At 40.8% G+C, this 20318-nt stretch overlaps 1 protein-coding gene and 1 non-coding gene across 11 annotated transcripts in view; one reads left to right on the top strand and one right to left on the bottom strand.

The window, feature by feature from the left end:
- The window catches only part of KDM2B (lysine demethylase 2B), a 219159-nt gene that overhangs the window by 192421 nt on the left and 6420 nt on the right, over positions 1 to 20318 (bottom strand). For 3 of the 10 annotated variants that reach the window (XM_075898614.1, XM_025177937.2, XM_075898620.1), the window contains exons 2-3: positions 13794 to 13938; positions 9381 to 9459 (exon numbers count right to left, since the gene is read on the bottom strand). In XM_075898614.1, coding sequence (XP_075754729.1) covers positions 9381 to 9459; positions 13794 to 13938 — 224 coding nt within the window. Of the gene's footprint in view, positions 1 to 3163; positions 3275 to 9380; positions 9462 to 13793; positions 13939 to 14066; positions 14808 to 14845; positions 15123 to 15170; positions 15770 to 20318 lie in introns of those variants that run through there. The other 7 variants (XM_075898615.1, XM_006135978.4, XM_075898621.1 and 4 more) reach the window with 7 other exon arrangements.
- Positions 19347 to 19493, top strand: LOC112543542 (U11 spliceosomal RNA). The gene has a single exon (XR_003086764.2). It is a non-coding gene; the product is annotated as a U11 spliceosomal RNA (small nuclear RNA).

The following is a 20318-nucleotide window of genomic DNA, read 5'->3' on the forward strand; positions in this document are numbered from 1 at the left end:
TTTTCTTTTTCTCCCCCCTCTCCTATTTATTTCAAGTTTTCATATCCTTTACTCATAACTCCGGTCATCTGAAGAAGTGGGCTATGCCCACGAAAGCTCATGATACCATCTACATGTTTTTTTAGTCTATAAAGTGCTACCAGACCATTTGTTGTTTTTTTCTGTAACAGACTAACTCGGCTACCCCCTGAAGCTTTTGGGGGTCATTTTGTTGAGCACAAATACCAAAATACTGTCTCCATAATTGGAGAGTCTGAACAGGATTCCTGATAGCAGCAACTACATGTGGTCAGGTCTTTTCATAAAACACAGTCTACATTTATATTGCACTTTCCTGCTGACCATCTCAAGCACTTGCAAACAATTAACCTTCACAATATCCCTATGAAGGAAAAATTAAGTGTTGTCTTTTTCGTTTTGTTATTTAGATTTTCTCTGCAAAGGCCCCACAGATGTGGAATTCACTCTCTCCCTTGTCTGAAATGGAGATAAGCTGTTAATCTTCATTTGCAAGTCTCCTATTTTTTTACACAAGAACTTGAAAAGGAGGAAGAGGAAAACTGTTTGAGGACAAAGGAGATTTAAGGCAACTATTTTAAACTGGAGTACTTGACCCGTACTCACAAATACTGTAAATATAAGGCACCTAGTCGTTATGGATGGGTGCCCTTCTTAACATTTTTATAAATAATTGTAAACAAATATAACCAGGTCTGACTAAGAAGCAAGTGGGCAAACACAGTCTACTGAGACATGAATAATATTTTGAAATGGTCAAGCTGGAGGAATACCTTCCTTCCCTTAAAAATTAAGCTATATGCTCAGCATTTCGAAGACGATTCCTATAATGGTTTTAATATCCTGTGCCAGAGTGAGAATGCCACAATACCAAATGCAAACTGGTTGGTCAATGTTGTGGAACCTGTTCTGTGTTACATTTACATCTATCAAGTCCAGCTTTAATTTACACCACCTCCACTAATTGCTCATACCTCTTTCCATAAGCTGCCACAAAAGCAAAAATACCCGCTGTTCCTATTCTACCCACCATAGATACTGAACGCAAGCTTTACATAATTTTGACTGAATTGCTTCTGTACTGTGGCACAAATTGCAGCTTTGTAGGTTTCCAGCACCATCAAGGCCATCAGTAAATACCATCTATGTGTTAAGTCTGATTTTTAAATCCAGAAGGTCAGCAATGGGGTTATGTGGAGGGAGGGTATAACCACTACTTTTTTTTTGCATTATCCTTTTCATTTATGTTGCACTTGGTAGCAGAGGATTTCAAAGTGCTTCAGAAGCTTTGAGGCCATGTCTGTGCTAGCTATATCTACACTAGACACCTTATAACAGCATAACTGTACTGCAGCTACTGCACCACTATAAGATGAAAGGCCTTACATGTTGCCACTCTATGATGACAGGGGCTCTTTCACTGGCATAATTAAACCACCCCAAAGAGCAGTGACATAGTTATTTCATCAGGAGAGCAGGGCTGAGATCAGATTGTCCACACTGATACTTCTGTCAGCAAAACTTTTGTCACTCAAGGGCATGAAAAATAAAAACACCCCTGAGCAACATAAATTTTGCCAGCATAAATGCTTGTCTGGATAGCTAATGCTGCTCATTAAGATGTTTATTTTATGTCGAAGTGAGATCTCTTGCCTGCCAGCATAACACAGCTATACGAGCACTCTTACACCAGCATAGCTACAGTGAAACAGCTCTGCCTCTGCCACTGTAAGATCGTAAGTGTAGACACTGCCTGAATTAATCAAACTCACATAAACATATGAGATTGCTAAAGGCTATACAGCCCCTCCAGGGGTAGAACACAGTTTTACAGAAATACTATGCAACAGTTTAGAGCAGAGAGAAACAACAACTGGATCCAGCAGAAACAGCAGGAGAAATTAGGGAGGCAAAATGTAATTATCTGACTTGGAATCTGGCCTAGCATTAGGGTTAAATGCTAACATAAAATATCATTCTTGGGATCTCTTCTGACTGTAAGTGGTCAGTAAAACATGTCACCTCCAGCAAAAGAGTACCCACATAATAATGATGTTTATTGATGCAGACACATGGAGTAGAATGGCAACTATCAATCACTAATATTTGTTCCTGAAGCACGTCGGTGGTTCCTTAGAAAGGTCTCCAATTTATGTACAGACCTGCGCCAAGACTGGTTAGCTTCTGAGTTCTGATTAATTGCAGAACAATGTGGTAGGGTAGATGGTTAAAAAAGTCAATATTTCCTTTCAGACAACTCTCTCTCTCCAGCTTACAATCATCTTACAATTGCCAATGATCAAAGGAGTGTCTAATTGTTCCAAACATCTCCCTAAGCAAGACAACTGCTACTAAAAGATCATGACATATATTTCCTACTTCTGACCACTAGAAATAACAGCTCATCGTGGTTGGAAATATGAAATGGATTCTTAATAATCTCATCAATTACCACATTTCCTGCTCTTCAAGAGCATGACCATACTCAGCAACAGAATTGTTCATCTACAGTACTTTGCAGATCGGCCAGCCACAGGCATGCAAGCTGACATGCAAGCTGACTTTAACAGTAAACAGAATTTCAAGTACATAGCAACAACTATTTTTAAATCTCACATAGATCTAAAACTATTTTTTACAGTGTTAGTATTAGCACATTGGAGAGACACACAATATATCTATTCATCTCAACGTGTCTGGCACACTGCATATAGTAACTATTTCATCTACCTAACTACTAAAATCCAGTCCCCCTGGGGCAGGATACAGCAATGCTACACAAGAGTTTGGGACAGGAAGCAAATAACACTGCATAAAACTGTCGGGAGAATGTAGGTCAAAAAATGTGATTACTTAAATGTGAATTGGGTGAAGACAATGCAGCTACAATTTTGACTCTAATTTGTCAAAGATATTTTGGGAATTACAGACAGTGTTGGCAACATAAACTATTATTAATGCTACCCAATGCTTCCCATTAAGATCCTGTTTTCAGTTGCTTATAACTTTGCTGAACTTTAACTGTTTTGATTAGCAGCTGAATTCCCCAAAGATACCATCCAAAATGATCATGATCCAAAACAGAACTGAGCAGGTGTGGCCATGCAATTGCAGCTCTTGGTTGCTATGAATCCAGGAAACTGACCTGAGAGCCACAAGATTGTCTCTCCTATGCTCTCAATGTTCCCTCCTTGAACGTAGGAAGAGAAGAAAAGGAAGCCCTCTGATATGAATGCAGCAGGAACAAGAGATGGGCCTGCAGGTGAAATAGAATGGGAAAAGGAATCTGGAGGACAGAGATGGATGGATACTAGGGATGTTAAATATTGGTTAATTGAATAGTCAAGTAATCTCATGATTTCTTATTGGTTAGTCGACTATTCTGTAGTTCCCAGGGGCAAGGTCACGAGCCAGTGTGCTCTGGCCTCACTCCCGAGAAGCCTCCTGCCACTCAGTGCTGCTACCTCTGTATCAGCGCAGGGTGCCAGATGGGAGCTGATCCATGACAGGAACCAGTTTGAAAACCAGCTCCCCTCACGGACTGGCTGCCTGTAGCCCAGCGCTGCTGCCTCTGATAAAAAGGCAACAGTGCAGGGTGGCAGCAGCCCCTGTCTGGGGAAGTCTGAGCTCCTGGACCCGGTGCAAATCAGAACTGAGCTGGGCTGCTCAGCTCCTAATACACTTTAAATAGAGAGCTGCAGCAGGGGTAGGTCCCCAACTGAGCTGGTCTGCCGGCCAACCTGTTAAAAACATTTACTGATGGGGAGAGAGAGGGAAATGCGTGTAGTCTACAGCATTAACCTATAAGTTTTTGCTTATCAGTTAACTGACTACACTATTACTGGAAACTGGAAACTATTCCTACTGGAAACTCGGACTAGAAGAGATAAAGAGGAGCAGGAATTGGGGCAAAAAAGAAGCCTGAAAGTGCCTGGACAAGGACACTGGGTCTAGGAGCTGGTGAGGGAAATGGGGGAGTAAGGGGACAGGGTCCTGGTAGCCAGTAGGTAAGGGGAGAGATGATATCAGACTCAGAAGTTGAGGGGAGAGACATGGATTGGCTGGACAAGAAGAGCACAAGTGCAGTAGAGGAAAGAAGAGGGAAAAGGCATATCTGACAAGCAGTAGGACTACAGGAGGAAGACTAGCACTGACTGGGCAAAGAGCTAAGTGAAGGAGGTAGGGAAGAACACTGTGACTGAATGAGAAACCACGGGAGGTTTCTGAAAAAGAATGAGGAGCCAGAAATGGAAAACGGACAGAACAGGTACAGGTTGGAGGCAACAGGGCAGAAGGCGTCTCACCTAAGGAAGTGGACAAGAAGTCTCTACCATAGCACACTCCACTCCAGTGCATGGACTGCAACCCAAAATTCTTCTCTCTCACCATTCCTCTGAATACAGCAAATACCTGTGAAACCCAAGGTGAAATGTCCAATCCTCATCTAAAATGCCTGTCTACATAAATAGTGATAGAGATGTAACCGTGTTAGTCTGGTGTAGCTGAAACAAAATACAGGACTATGTAGCACTTTAAAGACTAACAAGATGGTTTATTAGATGATGAGCTTTCGTGGGCCAGACCCACTTCCTCAGATCAAATAATGGAAGAAAATAGTCACAACCATATATACCAAAGGATACAATTAAAAAAAAATGAACACACATGAAAAGGACAAATCACTTTTCAGAACAGAAGGGGGATGGGGGGGGGGGAAAGGAAGGTGAATGCCAGTGAGTTAATGATATTAGAGGTGGGGAAGGGGAACATTTCATTTTTTTTAAATTGTATCCTTTGGTATATATGGTTGTGACTATTTTCTTCCATTATTTGATCTGAGGAAGTGGGTCTGGCCCACGAAAGCTCATCATCTAATAAACCATCTTGTTAGTCTTTAAAGTGCTACATAGTCCTGTAGTTTGTCTACATAAAGAATGACAACCTACTACTGCTATAAATTAGTTTAATAGCTAAAGTGGCAGAGGTCTGTGATGGACTTAAAGCAGGGATGGGAAATCTTTTTCAGGTTGGGGGCTGCTGACCCACAAAAAAAAAAAAAAAAAAAAAAAATCAGTCGGGGGCCACACGTAAGTGAAAAGCAAAAAAGCCCTTGATTGAGAAGGAGAAAAACACTCTCCATATTCCCCTCACACACCAGAGCCTACATGGGCCAAGCCTTACAGATTCTGTGTGCGCCAGCAATGTGGTAGGGCAGCAGGGGGGCTGGAGTGCCAGGGCAGACTCCCCAATGCTGGGAGGGACCCTGAGCCTCAGGAGCAAGATCCAAGTGAGCTGTAGGCAGCCTCCGGCCCCTGGGCCTGAGGTTCCCCACCATGATATAAAGGTTCTAATCATGATGAGAGCTGTAGCAAAAATGTATTATTTTAGTGATGGTATGGAATATGTTTTATGTATAATGATTTGCTCATGAGATCTGTATTCTTCTATTTCTCATGATTGGACAATGTCTGCACTGCAAACTAAGTTGTTCTCTTCTAGTAACTATGTAATCCTTTGCTTGGAATGCTCCGTACATTGTTTGGGGTTAAGTGAAGAATGTGTGAGAAAGTCACCAGGAAGATCCAAATGGTCAAGAAGACTTGAGATACTTGGAGATGAGGAGAGAACATCCATGGTGCCTGAGGCTGGATGAAGGAAGATGAAGTTAGCAGAATAGTCAAGCCTGGGAAATAGGCAGACACTCCCAAAGGTGAGACCACAAACAAAAGATAAATGAAGCCTGACCATACACATCAAAAGCTTCAGGGGGTAGCCGAGTTAGTCTGGAAAAACAGCAAATAATCTGATAGCACTTTAAAGACTAACAAAACATGTAGATGGTATCCTGAGCTTTCCTGGCTGCAACCCAATTCTTCAGATGACATCAAAGGATAACTGTGGGGGAAATATCCTAAGAATAAACACATCAAGGACTGCAGCATGACACTGTAAAACCCACATACTCCAATGGGCAGGGCTTGACGAACAGCGGCGAAAACTGCTCACCAGCCCCGTACTGTGCATGCGCACCACAAATGAATGGGGCATGCGGCTGAAGTCTAGCAGCCATGGGCGAGTAGATTGTATTATTTGTCGAGCCCTGCCAATGGGAACTTACATGTATAAGAAAAGTATCAGAGGGGTAGCCGTGTTAGTCTGAATCTGCAAAAGCGACGAGGAGTCCTGTGGCACCTTATAGACTAACCGAAGTGTAGGAGCTTAAGCTTTCATGGGCAAAGAAAGTGCATCTGACGAAGTGGGTCTCTGCCCATGAAAGCTTATGCTCTTACACTTCAGTTAGTCTATAATGTGCCACAGGACTCCTCACCACTTACGTATAAGAAAAGGTGCTCTTGCCATTAGACTCCTTCAAGCGAAGCCACAGTGGAACCTCAAATTTCAATCAATGAACCCTGACTCCTCACTCAATCTTCCCTAGCCAGTAAGACTTACTTGAGCCATGACAGACTGGTAATTATATCATCTGCAGGACCTATGTGTGTGCATATGCATATGCTGCTTTTTATGTTGTATTTTCAATGGTGTATTGCCCTGAAAAAGATCCCACGTACTTCTTATAAGCACAATGGACCCATATCAACATAATGCCACCTGATGGAATTTCTGTTACTGTTTTTTGTAAAAAACCTAGGAAATTACACACACACACACACACACACACACACACAGAATAAAGAGTACTAAGACTGCAAAGTTGAGCACTTTAAAAATAGAAAATGCCAGAATTAAGATGGCTGTGGAAGCCTGGTTTAGCCTTTTTGTAAGCAAAAATTCTCACAATGCATATGTATATGATCACATATTACATTATATTTACACACACATTAAATACCAACTACTCTTGTAAAAAAGAAACATATATACTTATAAAAGCAAATTTAGATTATATGGAAATATTTTATATTCTGTGGAATAATGTAACATAACAAAAAGTATTTATGTATCTTACTCCTAGCACTGGGAACAAATGTAAGTTGCATTTCTAACATTCTTTTGACAAAGAGGCTGTCAATCCCATACTTCCTTCAATAAATTCTAGTTCTAGCTGACGTGAATCAATGCACATTTTAATAAAAATTATTAGAACCTGGAATTTCCCATAAGAAGCAAATCAATACTCTTGACCAGCTATCAAGTGGGGATTCCCTTCTGGACCCCTCCAGGGGATCATATAGGCCCTAATCTATCAGATTTGATTAGTCCCTGTTTTACTCATCAAAAATTGCCTAATCTCTTTTAAAATCTAGTCCCAGTTCTTTGCTCTGACAGCTTCTGGCTGTGAATTCTATTTATTGGAAGAAACTGCATACATGATGTGCTTAGTGCTGTGGTAGAGGGAAACAGAATAAATAGAGCATTAGTTAGCCAAGTGCATACCCACTAGAAAACAGAAGAGACTCTTATCAGCAACTGATAACAGTGAAAGAAACTGGCTAGTGAAGTCTAGCTATTGGAGACTATTTAAGCTCATCACAGCAGACTGAAGCATATGTGCGCCTTCCCTTTGATCTAGTGATAGAAATGTAGCCGTGTTAGTCTGGGGTAGCTGAAGCAAAATGCAGGACAATGTAGCACTTTAAAGACTAACAAGATGGTTTATTAGATGATGAGCTTTCGTGGGCCAGACCCACTTCCTCAGATCAAATAATGGAAGAAAATAGTCACAACCATATATACCAAAGGATACAATTAAAAAAAATGAACACATATGAAAAGGACAAATCACATTTCAGAACAGGAGAAGGATGCAGGGGGGGGGGGAAAGGAAGGAAGGTAAGTGTCTGTGAACTGATGATATTAGAGGTGGGGAGAGTGGGATGTTTGTGAGTTAATGGTATTAGAGGTGATAATTGGGGAAGCTATCTTGATAAAAAAAACTTTACCTGTGGGATGATAGAGTGACTTCATCACATCACTCTGCATACCAGCCCTGACCACATGACCAATCAATGAAATGGGGGGCAGTGAGTTGTATCCATCCCCACGTGCCCCCTGAACCAGCCCCTGCTTGCCTCTGTGCCCTGCCCACAGCCTGCACAGCCTACACACATCACACGGCTCTGCTCTGTCACCTGGTCTGGCCACAGTGCTTGGAGGCCTCCTGGCAAGTCTCCCCCCTGAGTGAACAGCTCCAGAGTGTGCCAGTGATCCAAGCCAGGCCCCTGGCTCAGGAGTGCTTTCCTGGGAGCTCCATCTCCACATGCCTCCTGAAGCAGTGTCAACCTGCCTTTGGGCCCCATCCACCGCTTGCCTGGCCCAAACATGGGCTGGGCGGCTTTGCTCTGTGCCGCTCAGCCACAGCACTTGGGGGCCACGCTCTCCTGGATAAAGGAATGGAGGCAGGGATATGGGTTAGGGAAGGAGGGGATATAGGAATGGAGAAAGATGGTGGGAGAAGGGATAGACAGTGTGAGGTGGAGTGGTGCAGGGGTTAGGGAGGATGGTGAGTGTAGGAATGGAGTCAGGGGAATCAAAATGAAATACAGGTTGCTAGGAGGAAAACGGGACTGGAGAGAGCCAAGGAAGGCCCAGTCTTGGCACTGCCCCATACCGGGGAAGGAGAGAGGGGGAAGAGAGAGGCCAGGGCTTAGCCCTCCCCAATGGCCAAGTGGAAGTAGAGCCAGGAGTGGCCCAGCCTTGGCCCTGCGGCTGGGGAACGGGGGGCGGGGGGAACAGGTGGGGCTGTTATACCTTGGCCTGGCCCTTCCCAGAGGTTGGCAGGAGAGCAGGGGCTGTCTACCCCCAGAGAGAGGGGATTGGTGAGCATAGTGAGCAGGGGGCACGGTCCCCTAGTAATCATTAAAGTAAGAAAAAAATCAACTCAGAAATCATCTACAAATGTTATATGGAACTTCCTGAGTATTTTCTCCCAAAAATATTCAAATCCAGTTGAGAATCCAAAAGATATTTTCCTTAACCACTTTCTTTGCAAACTCCACCTGGGAGCTGAAAACCATACTGCATTCTTTCAATCTTAGGACTTCATCACATTCTGCAATGCATCTGACAGCTTGTTTATGCTGTGGGTAAAAGTCAAAATTGGAGGACTGCGTTTTCTGTTATTAGAGCACAGAATAGGAGCCGGAACCCTTAGGTTCTGTTTCCATCTTTGTCACTGACTCTGAGAGAGTGTACAATCTCATTGTAGCTACTTCACCTTTCACCACCTTAATCTGCTCATATGTAAATTAAAATATTAAACCCTCCTATCATCCTTCCATGTGTGGTGAGACCTAAAATGCACTAAAAGCATTGAGATTCTCAGATGAAACATCATATAGAAATGCAAAGTTATAATTTTTTAAACATTTACTCAGAAGTAAAATTTTGTTGTAACTTACTTAATTCCCAGTCCATCCTTACTTCTGAAGAGAAGAGGAAACCTGAGAGCTTCTCTTTGCACATACTCAAAAGTAAAATCTGTTTGAATAGTTGAATAAAAAATGTAATCAATTACAATAATACTCACTTCATGCTAGATTTTTTTTTCAAGGATCACCGTTTTAATTTCCGCAACAATAAAAGCTCATTACCACTTAAGGAAAACTGCAAAGAGAGTGAACATTTTTGATCAAAAGCAGAAGCTGCTGTTTTTCCTATTCACAGATGCACATAAAGGAGAATGTATTCTGCACTTCTCAATTAAGGTTCTAGCTTGAGATGCCCAGATTATGATAAAATGCTGAATTAACAGTAAATTCAGTAAATTCCCCAGTAAATATTAAGAAGCCTGGCATATACAGCACAAATATAATAATAAAACTATATATGTGGGTTGTAAGAAATATACTGTTTCTCTTGGGCTTTTGGGGAGTACAGTGTAATGCTCTGAACCTACAGATATATATATTGTACTTTACAAATTAATACTCCCACTGAGCTCAATGGGACTACTTACATTTGTAAAGTAAGAAAGATGTGGAGAAATTGGAAAGGGTACAGAGAAGAGCGACAAGAATGATTAAAGGTCTAGAGAACATGACCTATGAAGCCAGGCTTCATGAACTGGGCTTGTTTAGTTTGGAAAAAAGAAGATTAAGGGGGGACATGATAGCGGTTTTCAAATATCTAAAAGGGTGTCACAAGGAGGAAGGAGAAAATTTGTTCCTCTTGGTTTCTGAGGACAGGACAAGGAGTAATGGGCTTAAAGTGCAGCAGGGGAGGTTTAGATTGGACATTAGGAAAAAATTCCTAACTGTCAGGGTGGTCAAATATTGGAATAAATTGCCAAGGGAGGTGGTGGAATCTCCCTCTCTGGAGATATTTAAGAACAGGTTAGATAGACATCTGTCAGGGATGGTGTAGACGGAGCTTGATCCTGCCTTGAGGGCGGGGGGCTGGACTCGACCTCTCGAGGTCCCTTCCAGTCCTATTATTCTATGATTCTATGATTCTATATGCAGTTTTATTGTAGTCATGTCAGTCCCAGAATACTTCACCAAACTGTCCCTGTTGTAATACCTTTTGCTGGATCAATTTCCGTCAATAAGAAAAACAAGCTTTGGAGCTACATATAGCTCTTCCATTCATAAAATTAAACATTTGTAAAGTTAAGCCTGCACTATGGGGCTCATAATGTTAATATTCTAGTGTTATTTCTGACACAGTTAAGGTGATTGAGAGCGAATGAATCTCTTTTATATATATATTATTTTAATACCAAAATAGCTAGAATGTTGGACACAAATTCGGTTGTTTGAACAGTATCACATTATTAATTCATTCTGAGGATTAAGCTGTACTGTTAATGTTTACATGAAATGGTTTAAAATAAGGATGTAAAATCCCATGTATTTGGTCAACTGGTTAAATGTGATAGTTAACTGGTTAAATGATTAAAAGAAGGCCAGCAGGGGGCTGGAGTGGCACCCCTGCCAGCAATGTTCAAGGCTCTGCTGTGCACAGACAGAGAGCTGCTCCAGCACCCACTGGTTTACCAGAACCAGTTAATCTTTCACATCCCTACTTTAAAATGCAATGGTTTAAACATCATTATCAGAAACAATGATGATGTGATTCAGTGAAAAAGTTGTTGTAGCCATGTCAGTCCCAGAATACAGTGTGGGTGAAATAATACCTTTTCCTGGACCAACTTCTTTTGGTAAGAAAGACAAGCTTTGGAGCTACAAAGAGCTCTTCCATTTATAAAATTAAGCATATGTAAAGTTATGCAAGTGTGTGTCTGCACTATGGAGCTCATAACATCAAAATTTTAATGTAATTTATGACACAGTTAAGGTGATTGAGAACAAAGACATTTTAATAGATATTAATTTATTACCCGAATAACTAGAATATTGGACATAAATATGGTGCTCTGTACAGTGAACAGTGTCACATCAACTTAATCCACAGAGTGAAATAATGTTTACTTGTAATGCTTTACATGCAATGGTTTAAAATATCATACCTGAAACAAGGATACCTGTGATTCAGGGATTAATGTAAAAGTGACAAGCATTGATCAGAGAAGGACAGGAAGGGCTTCTGAAAGTCTATAGTCTATTTGCACTCTGCATCCATACAAGTGAAATCAAATCTTGAAGTGACCAGATACGTAACACCTACTTGTGATCTGTAATCCTCCTTCCATGTATGAGATAGGGATGTTAAATATTGAATAGTTGACTAATTGAACTGACTAATCGCATAGTCAATGTAGTCGATACTCTCAGACTTATACCTTTTGTGTCTGTTTACTATCAAAACAACTGGAAGGGGGTGAAAGAAACAAATTCTAATTTCTCCTTTCTATTTGTTTCTTAATCTCCTTTTTGTAACACTTTTACTCTTTTATTAAATTAGCAATGACAAGAAGTGTGCATAAAGCATCCCAACCTAGAGCTGTCAAATTAAACCATTGTTGAGCTTAGTATTTTTCTAATATTTTTAATGATTACACTTGTTTTTAAAACAGTCAAAATACAGCTTCTGTAATCAATTTTTCAGTTAACTAATAGAAGAGACAAAGTATTTATTCTTTAGCAATAATATCATAATTTACTACTTTATACATTAATACTAAAAAAATTAATTTGGCTTTAGTAACAAATTAAAACAAAAAATACTTTTGAGCGGGGCACTCTATATTCAACACACAAAATCTGAGCAGGGTGAAGAGAGTCAAAGATTCATTAGTTCAGAAAGCAGTCAGCAGATACATAGCATATAACGCAAGTGAATAAGTAGCAATGGTAAGTAGCTTGTTCGGGACAAAACCCACCCTGCACCTCTGAAGCAAGTCTCCAAACCCCACTTCTGGCCAGGAACCAAATGCTACCATGAAAAATAAAAACAAGGAAGTAGATGATCAAGAATATTCAACCAATCCCATGTGTTCACATAGCTTGGTATTTCTACTGTGAGCAGCATGATCATCACGTTTAATATATTTGCCTTGGTTACAGTCTATACTTGACTTATAGAAAAAATAGAGGCAAAAATGAAAATGGGAAGAGGAAAAGCTACTCAAAAGACTCAAAGCTGCTAAGCAAGGGATATAATGGACTGCAATATAGTTAAAAAGTTAAGAATTTGGGAAAGAAAAGTAAAAGCTATTTCTCCACTGGAAAATTACTAGGCATTTTTTAGAGCTAAAGAACAGGTGTTGGAAGAGTCTTCATCATAAAATAATTAATGTTAAGAATTCAGACATTTCCCTCACCATATAAAGTGGCTATTTTGTTTTAGAATGAAATAGTGTCCATAAAAGGATAAGGTTTGGGAAAAGAAAATATTCTAAATTAAATTAGTAGTTCTATTATTGTTGCCATATGATAAGGAATACAGCCAAAGATAATTGGAAATTACAAAGATAACTGGTTCAAAAGCATCTCCAATAAAGATGGATTTTGGAAGAGATGGGGAATTTGATGTCAATTTCAGTAACAGCATAGTAAAAAAAGTTGATTTGCAATAGCACCTCTCAATCCACTCTCCACCTCCCCTCCCCCACAATAAACCAATCCCCTCCATATCCCTTCCCAGCAAGCAAGCAAGCTGTTAGCTGCATTGGCTGGCTTCAATTACTTTGTAGCTATATCACATAAGTAAATCCAGGGAGTCTTGAGGGGCTGCTGTAATTTAATATACGATATAACCACAGAGAAATTACTTACTCTAGAACCTCAAAGCTAGCTAACAGGATAATCAATTGCATCCCTTGAAACTGGAAGCAAATGGGACCTTGCGATTCAATAGGGGGCGGAGAGGGAGAAACCAAAATCACCATGAGGCTGCCTGAGGGCTGGGGTTTTTCTGCGTCTCTCTTCCACGAACCTGATTCCTTACATATGGGAAGCTGAACCGGGTCATCACAGTGACAAGCTGGGGGAGGGGGAGGATACTGGGGTTTCTCTACAAGCTACATCTACGGACATTGTCATTGTCAAAGCAAAAAGTTGCACATCTGTGCACAGGTTACATGGAAATGATGTGAGGAGTCCCAACGCCCGTACTCACCTCTAGCTACAGAAACAATGCTCAAAGAAACGCATACATGTGTTTATTTCCTGGCTAGATCCAAGCTAGGGCCCCAGTGTGCAACTCCCATTCCTCTGCCCCCTCCCCTGCTGCTCGGCCTGGATTCGTCACCGGATTCCCTGAAATGGGGGATGCAGGCGGGAAATACGAAACAAACCACAAACTGCACGTGGAGACACCACCAGCTTCTCTAGAGTATCACAGCAAAAAAGAGGTACCAGTCCATTCCACTCCCAACAAACGTGTTCATCGTGAGACTACCAGGCATTTACCTTTCCCTTCCATGGCACGCACGAAATCCCCATGATACTTCCGACTCTTTAATTTTTCCTCCAAATTAAAACTCCTGATGCAGACAATTTCCTCCACGTCCGAGAGGTCCTCATTCTCATCGTATCTCCTTCTACCAATAGATCGCTAAAAAACAAAGCAGATTATACAGACCAGGGTGGAAAGTGGACTCTGGGAATATTTGGATAGGCTGCAAAATTCACAATACTTTATACAACGTGAGCTTGAGTACAGAAGAATCTCCACCCCCTTACCATTTATGACACCGAACTCTCCCGAAGTAACAGGTGCCTGGCTGCAGGAAACCTTTGAACTAGTTTTGGGTTTGTTTTCTTTTTTTCGGGGGAGGAGGGAAGGGATAGGAAACAAGTGAAGAAATTTACACAAATCACTGGCTAACTCACAAAGCCCAGAGCTGCTGCACTTCGCAAGACCGTAAACGAGCGAACAGCGGAGAGTCGGCGTTTGCGTGTTAACAGTGTCTCCGATCATGTTACTACTATTTGTGTGAGTTATACCTACATAATCTCGCACAAAATTACCCTTTACCCCGATTCACGCTAATCAAGTTGCATTATTTTCATAATCCAAGTGTTTCCATAGTCACACCGGAAGCCACGTTTTAAAAACAAGTCGCATTATGTAACATTACGATTTATTTGCGTCCCCCCACCCCGCAACGATCCACATTATTTCGGTTCAATCGCAGGCTGTGCAGTTTAAGGGACAAAAAAGTGAGAGGAGAGATTCTGGGGGGAAAGGGCAGGAATGAGTTAAATGCACTGTGAGAGGTGTGTATGGAATAGGCCCCGTTAAAAACAGCAGTAGAGGACTGTGCTGCTGTTGCTGCTTCCCCGGAGCCAGCTTGTAACTTGTTAACAGCAGCCCTTGGTTCTTCGGCAGACACACCAGGCAAACTGCACGTTCAGACACACAACACACTCCGCATGAAAACACCCGCCTGCAAAAGGGAGGGCTGGCTGTGCGCAAAGCTAGCTCTCTTTGGGGAACCAAATATTGTAAAATCAGCTACCTCCATTGGGTTTGCTCATTTCCAAGCACTTTACAGTCCAGATCTCCCTCTCTACGCGTATATTTTAACACACACACCCCCAGCAGCCAGCCCTAGAAAAACACACACTTCATCAGCACAATCCTTTACCAACAGAAAAGAGTATTGTGCCACCCACACCTTCCCCTCACTTAAATACCACCCCCTTCCCAAGTGTTTAAGATGATCTCTTGCAAAGTAAGTAGTTCTGCTGTCTACATTTTACATGCATTTCTCCCTTTGCAAATAATTAAACAAAATCAATTAAAATGTACAAATAGGAAATAGACAGAAGCCAGCTACACACCAATCTTCTTCCAGAGTCTTTCTCTGCCTCCATTTTTTTGGAGAGTTTCATCACTTAATTGTCAACAGTTCCTGTACAGCATTTTTTGGCTCAAATGGGGAGGAAGAAAAACAAGAGCCATCCAGGTCTCTCTAAAGTTTTGCAATTTTGCACCAGCACTTTTTTGGGGAAGGGGGAGGGAAGGGGTGGGGGAGTCGATGCGTTTTGCAAAGTCCTAAGGAACCATTTTCAAGCACTGAGTGTGGAGTGGGGCGCAGGCGTCATAATCCCCGGAACGTAAACATTGTTGCCGATCGCGTTCGGGGAAGGGGGGGGAGGCCCGGGGGAGGCGGCGGCTGCAGAGGGGAGGGTTGGGGGAACCAGATTGCACCCAGCGCAAGATCGCTGCAGCCGCTGCCGCCGCCGCCGCCTGGCTGCTCATATTGCTGTGTTGTTGTTAGGTCACGAGTGTGCAGCAGGCTTTGCACGCAGGCGCTGATTCACTGAGCTGTTTGTTATGAGAACTGGAATGCTGGAGTTGGAAGAGGCTGGAGACAGCAGCGGCCGCTCTGTAATATGAGAAGAACATAAAGTACACAAGCTAACACAGAGATATGCAAACACACACACAGGCACACAAGATACTTAAAGACATTCGTAGGTGTGCAGATATGCTTAAGCACAGAATATGCACATACAAGGACCTGCAAGCATATAAGCAAGAGAGACACACAATACAGATATGCACAGCACCGATGCAGCTATGAATACATACAGAAGACAGAGCTATCCCTACACAAGCTCAAAAGAGGTATAAAAAGATGCCCCAAATCACACACTTACCAAGGATGCATGACACATATATAAGAATATGAGTGTTAGACACATGAAGATAAACTTGCAGACAAAGCATTGGCAGGAGGATGTATGACATATATAGGAACATGCATGATAAACACGTGAAGATAAACGTGCAGATAAGGCATTAGCAGGGTGCAGGACAATAAGACATGCACATACAACTTGTTACATATACAAAAATGTGAAATGCACCTAAAACATTTACTCAGAAAGTCTAAAGCTCTATAAAACAAGGTCACCCCATGACTGTCTCCCCAAAAGTTTGCTTTCTAAGAGATGATCAGTGGTAATAGAAAATAAGTGAGTGTAAAAAGCAACAAGCTGCAGTACTCACTTTTATTCTAAAATGAATTGCAGTAAAAGTTTTCTTTCGTATGGGCACTTTTTTCAAAAATAGATACCAGTTTACAGTTCTATAGATCTTAGAACACAGCATGGTTTATCTTTTGGAAGCGGATTTAATAAAATTTATACTGGAGCTTGTAATCTGTTACCAGGAAAGATAATTTCAGAATAAAAAAGATGGGTTTTATTTGAAGAGTTCTACTGGGTATCATCTATTGTTTTTAGTTCTTAACTGGCTTTATTAAAATGCTTTTATGATATTAAAATTCCTTTTTAAATATATTTAAACAAGTTCCTTATGTAATACATTATTTATTATGGGCTATTAAACAGCTGTCTCGGGCAAACATCTTTCAAGTACTATTGAACAAAGCTAGATTTGAATTTCAAGTAGTGCTAAAAGGTTCCATTTCACATAAACAAACTTATGATCCATGCAGCCTTTGAGGTTCCTCTGCTCTAGGAGAACTGGTAGGGAAAACACTTTTTTTTCACCTCTGATAATCACCAGTTCAAAACTGGATTGGGTTGCTTAAGATCAAATGTTATAATCAGATGACAGTGTGGAGAAGGAGTTCTGTGTAAAACAAGGTACAGAGAGGTAGCCAAGTTAGTTTGTAACAGGAAAAACTTAAAAAACAGCCAATAGTCAGTCTGGTAGCACTTTAAAGACTAACAAAACATGTAGATGGTATCATGAGCTGTGGGTTGTACACATGAAAGCTCATGATACCATCTACATGTTTTGTTATTCTTTAAAGTGCTACCAGACTATTGGTTGTTTTTTAAGTTTTTCCTAAAACAAGGTAGACATTTTTATAAGATTCCAGGTATCCACACTATTGTCCACTGAGGAATTACAAATTTCTTAAATTACATTTCTTAACAAATGCTTAACCTTTAACAAACAGAAGAAAAGATACTAAAGGGTAAGGAGTCTAAACAATATCACAACAGTTTAAAAGCCAACAGAAATTTCACAAGTAGACATCAAATTGTATTTCAGCATAGCTTTGTTCCCAGACCAATTAAATAGATTTAGACTAGAAAATTAGTTGCAATAGCCAGGGCTCGACAAATAATGCATTCTACTCGCCCGTGGTGAGTAGATTGCAACCCGGAGGAGCCGGGTTCGGATGATCTGCGCATGCACAGATCGCTGGACAGCGTGGCTGGCAAGCGGGACTCGCTATAGTTCGGTGAGCCCTGGCAATAGCTTTATTATTTCTGTGCACTTTTATATAACAGACCACCACCACTCTCAGGTTTGTCTACATTGGCATGATTTTGCGCAAATGCACCCGCTTTTGCGCAAAAACATGCTGCCTGTCTACACTGGCGGGGAGTTCTTGCGCAAGAACACTGACATTCTAATGTGTGAAATCAGTGCTTCTTGCCAAGAACTATGATGCTCCCGCTCAAGAATAAGCCCTCTTGCGCAATGGTTCTTGCGCAAGAGGCCAGTGTAGACAGGCAACATGAATTTCTTGTGCAAGAAAGCCCGATTGCTAAAATGGCCATCGGAGCTTTCTTGCACAAGAGAGCATCTACACTGGCATGGATACTTTTGCGCAAAAGCACATCTCTTGCGCAAAAGCACATGCTAGTGTAGACTCTCTCTTGCGCAAATACTTTAACGCAAAAACTCTTTGTGTTAAAAGTATGTGCGCAAAATCTTGCCAATGTAGACGTAGCCTAACCGTTTAGCCATTCCACATACATAGTCAGTTAATTAACACTGTTTTAATATGTTTTGCACAATATTTTAATCTAACATCACAAAGCCAACATCATAGGCCTTGGTGACAGTCTCATTAGAAAGACTGAAGACTCAATGAACCATGGCAAATGGACAGAGAAAAGACTGTTCAGATGTGGATTAGAAATCAGGAGACCCAGATTTAATTCTAGGATCTACCACAGACTTCTTGTGTGACACTGGGGCAAGTCCCTCAAGCCCACATCTCAAAGTAATGTAGGCATCCAACCAGAGCCATAACAAAGGTGGGGCAAGTGGGGCACTCACCCCAGGCACAGTACATTTAGGAGCGCAAAATTAAAAATTAGAATGTTAAAATAGTATTTCATTTATATCTTTACTATCATCTATTTTAAATCTCAATATATGTGCAATTAACAACATGTGCAATTAATAAAATTAATACAAAACATCAAGAATTTTATAATTTTGGGGGGATGAGGAGGGGGCAGTTTAGTAGCTTGCTCCAGACGCAGAAAACCTTAGTTTTGGCTCTGCATCCAACCTCCACTTAAATAACTGAGAATTAGGTTTCTAATTACCTTTGAGGATGCCTAACACCCATTGATTTCTTTGGAATTAGACACCTAAATACCTGTGGGGATTTCTGGCTCAGTTCCGTTTCAAAAGCTCCTATCTGTAAAATTAAAATGATAATTCATTTTCACCCATAGAAATGTTATGTGGATGAGTACATGAAGAGTTGTGAGATGTTGTGATCAGTATCAGAGGGGTAGCCGTGTTAGTCTGAATCTGCAAAAGCGACGAGGAGTCCTGTGGCACCTTATAGACTAACTGAAGTGTAGGAGCATAAGCTTTCGTGGGCAAAGACCCACTTCGTCAGATGCATGTTGTGATGTTTATTATCAAAATGCATGTTATTCATTTGCTACTTTAAGACTCCAATCCTGTAGCTGTATTCACAGCCTTAACTTTAAACTAGGAATACAATGATTAAAGTTAAGCATATGGGTAAAACTTTGCAGAACTGGGGCCATAGTAGTTGAGTACAAGATAAATATCTGTGATTAGAGAATCATTAGAAACAACGCTATCAACCAATTAAATAAATAAGTTCCTGTTACAAAAAGTCCATCAATAATATACCACAAACATGGGGAAGGGCAGAATGGGGGAATCTCTTTAATTTTTTTTCAGATGACTTTAACCTGGCATTCTTGGAGTAGCAAACAAATACACCAAGGAAGATATTAAACACACGCATTCAAAGAAACTAGGGCTTCTGTCATGTATGGCACATGAACTGGGGCAGCTGTGGCTTTCCCTGCTTCATGCAGAATCAACATCAAAAGATTGCAGAAGCATAATTTTTACTCCTGGGGTTGCTAGTAATGGTTGATTCCACTTCTCCCACCCCCCAAAAAACAAACAAGGGTACATGTTACTAAAAGTCTGGAAGTAAAATGTTTCAAGAAATATCAAAGTCTAAGTCTGTAGACTTCCAGTGTTGTTTTTTGACTTTTTTTAAATCTCTAATGAGACAGAATTATTGACATTTCATAATGAGGTTTTATGGTTCATTGTATCAATTAAAAATTTGCATAGAGGATTTGTTGTGTTTAATTTTAAAAATATTTTACCAGTAAAATAATATTTTCTTCGCTTTGTATAATAATTAGTCAAAACTTGAACAAAAACAGAATTGGACATTTTTATCAATAGTTAAAACATGCACACTTGCATTAGATAGGATAAAAAATTTTTAGGTGATATTAAACCCTCATGCTTCAGAATACAGGTTAACCATTAAGGGTACAGCTACACTGAAATGCTATTTTAGGATACCAGAGTGTCAAGAAATAGCTATCCCACATCTTCACAGCAAGCCCGTTATTTCAGGCAAGCTATTCCAATGTCCCTGTAAACCTCATTCTACCAGGAGAAAGGGAGGTTTCAAAATAGTGGGTTATTTCAAAATTTGGCACTGTATAGACAGCACCAAATGACAAAATATACTATTTTGAAATAGCATCAAAATAAGATAATCAATTTGAGCTACGCAAATTGTGTATCTTATTTTAAGTTACGGTGATGTGTAGACACACCCTAACTGATTAGAGTTAGGAAGCTCTTCCCCGCTGGGCAGATTATTCCTCTGGGGGGAGTGATTGCACCTTCTTCTGAAGTGTCAGATACTGACCACTTTCAACCAGGATACTAGATAAGGTAGACTCTTGGTACAA

This window comes from Pelodiscus sinensis, chromosome 15, assembly GCF_049634645.1.
Source record: "Pelodiscus sinensis isolate JC-2024 chromosome 15, ASM4963464v1, whole genome shotgun sequence".
Lineage (NCBI taxonomy): Eukaryota > Metazoa > Chordata > Testudines > Trionychidae > Pelodiscus > Pelodiscus sinensis.